The sequence below is a fragment of the Eurypyga helias genome, unplaced genomic scaffold (genome assembly GCF_000690775.1).
Source record: "Eurypyga helias isolate BGI_N326 unplaced genomic scaffold, ASM69077v1 scaffold30487, whole genome shotgun sequence".
Taxonomy (NCBI): domain Eukaryota; kingdom Metazoa; phylum Chordata; class Aves; order Eurypygiformes; family Eurypygidae; genus Eurypyga; species Eurypyga helias.
This window is the reverse complement of record NW_010260262.1, coordinates 4,571-6,479: the sequence shown is the minus strand read 5'-3', so window position 1 is coordinate 6,479 and position 1,909 is coordinate 4,571. Positions and strand designations below refer to the sequence as shown.

Sequence of the window (1,909 nt, the reverse complement as noted above, 5' to 3'; positions counted from 1 at the left end):
GAAAGACCCCCGAGAGCGCGCGCTCTCCGTGGCCTTGGGCGCAAGCCCCAGGGGGAGGCTGGGGAGACGCGACTCTCCGGAGGAGCACAAGCCCTCGCGGGGTTGGGGACGAAGGGAGTGGCCCTGGGACCTGCCCTGGGAGACACTGGGTCCCCTCCTCGCTCACAGACAAGACCCGGCACCATGTCCTCCAGCGCACGGCCCCATCCCAGCCACCCCCTGTCCACAGGGAGCCCACACAGGGACACCCCCGCGGGGTCCCGGCTTCACCCTGAGTCAACACCGACGGTTCGCTTTCAGAAACGCAACAGGATGGTGACGTCTTACCTGCTGACGGACCGCGTCCCGTAGTCGTCGAGACCCTGCGGAGAGGAGGGGAGGAAGCACGGTGAGCTGGGGGACGGGGGCTGTGCCCATTTGGGTACCACACACGGACTAAAGTGCATCAGGATTCAGGGATGCTGGGACTGAAAGCCAATGCATTTGGAGTGGAAAGATATGGAAATGATTTAAATGGGATTTGGATGGAAGGGAGTAAAGTAACACCACTCTCTTGGGAGCAGGACTTTATCCTGGCAAGACAAGGGAATGCCACAACCGGGGGACCCCTGGCCTGCTCTGCCCAGCCCCACTGTGGTACAGAGCTCCAGACACTTTCGAGACACTCGGAAAGGGATTGAACAAGTCGGAGACACCAGTGAAATGTTCCGTGGAAAGGGGGGTGTGTCTGTATTAACTCCCACCAGAAACCCACAGGGGTTTGGATCATTTTCTCCTTCAGCCAGTACTTTGCAGCAGGGAAGGACTGCATCGGTCTAAGGAGCGGATGAAGACCAGGCTTGGAGGACATTCCTTGAGGATGTTGCTCCCTGGGTGAGGACCTGCCCTGGGATACGGCCACGGCGCAGCCCTGCTCTCCATGACAAACACGGGACTGCTCCAGGAAGGTGCGGGAGTCGCTGGTCTCTGAGCTGGCCACGCTCAGAGATCAGAAACCCACGTTCCCACCGTCCCAGGAACGTTCCCAATCACAAACCACCAAATCCAGCAGCAAACCCTGCCGGGAAAACCCAGCAAGAGGCGGGACTGTGCTTCTATCCCATCCCCTGCCAAGAAGATCGGTTCCCAGCCGGAGCTGCTGCCTCTCTGGGTGCTGCTCCCCCCCTCCTCATCTTCCTCCCATCCGCTGGCAAGTGCTGAGTGCTCCGGGGAAGCCAACACGGCTCATCCCACCACGCCAGTGGCTCCTGGGTTAAGCTGGGCTCACTCAACCGTGCATCCTTCCCAGCGCCTTATCCGAGAAGCCCTGAGCTCCTTTTGGATAACTGCCAGACTGGGAAGCACCTGGCAGAGGTCTGTCCCAGCCCCGCACGCTCACCCCAGCGTTCCCACGGGACTGTCACCGGCTTGAAGGGGCACGTGCCAGAGAAAACACTTCCAGCTCCCTGTGAACAGCTCATTTCTGGTGGGAGGCTCCCATGGAGTCGGCAAGCGTTGTCCTTTGGGGGTTTACGGTGCCGTTTTGTGCCGTCGCTCCCCGTGCCTTGCCTGTTCCGCAACCAGTCTTCCCCTCTCCCGCTGCCTCCCTGCATCCCCCATCCCTTCTCCCCAGCAGAGATGCTTGGCAGGAGACAGGGCCCAGGCAAGGCACTCGGATCACCCGGCAAAAGCAGCCAGCTGCCCGTAAATCCCAAAGGAAACCTTGCGTGCGTTCGGACTTACAGCTGTCGACCTAGCGTAAGGCTTGTAGTGAGCGGAGGGTGGTTGGCAGAGGCCACTGGAATAGTCTTTAATTGCACAACCGTAGGGCACTAGGTAGTCCTACGAACAACGAACACAGGTTGGATAGCAGCCCTCCTTGGCCCGCGCGCCGGCCGTGCCCCGCCACGCCTGCCGACACCCTGGCCCG

The 1,909-nt window shown here is 60.8% G+C and overlaps 1 protein-coding gene across 1 annotated transcript in view; it reads right to left on the bottom strand.

The window, feature by feature from the left end:
* Positions 1–323: 323 nt before the first annotated feature.
* The window catches only part of BAIAP2 (BAI1-associated protein 2), a gene marked incomplete at its 5' end in the record, with an annotated part of 6,117 nt that continues 4,531 nt past the window's right edge, over positions 324–1,909 (bottom strand). Inside the window, one exon of the mRNA XM_010154992.1 lies at positions 324–362. Within this exon, the coding sequence (XP_010153294.1) occupies positions 324–362 (39 nt within the window). The remainder of the gene's footprint in view (positions 363–1,909) is intronic.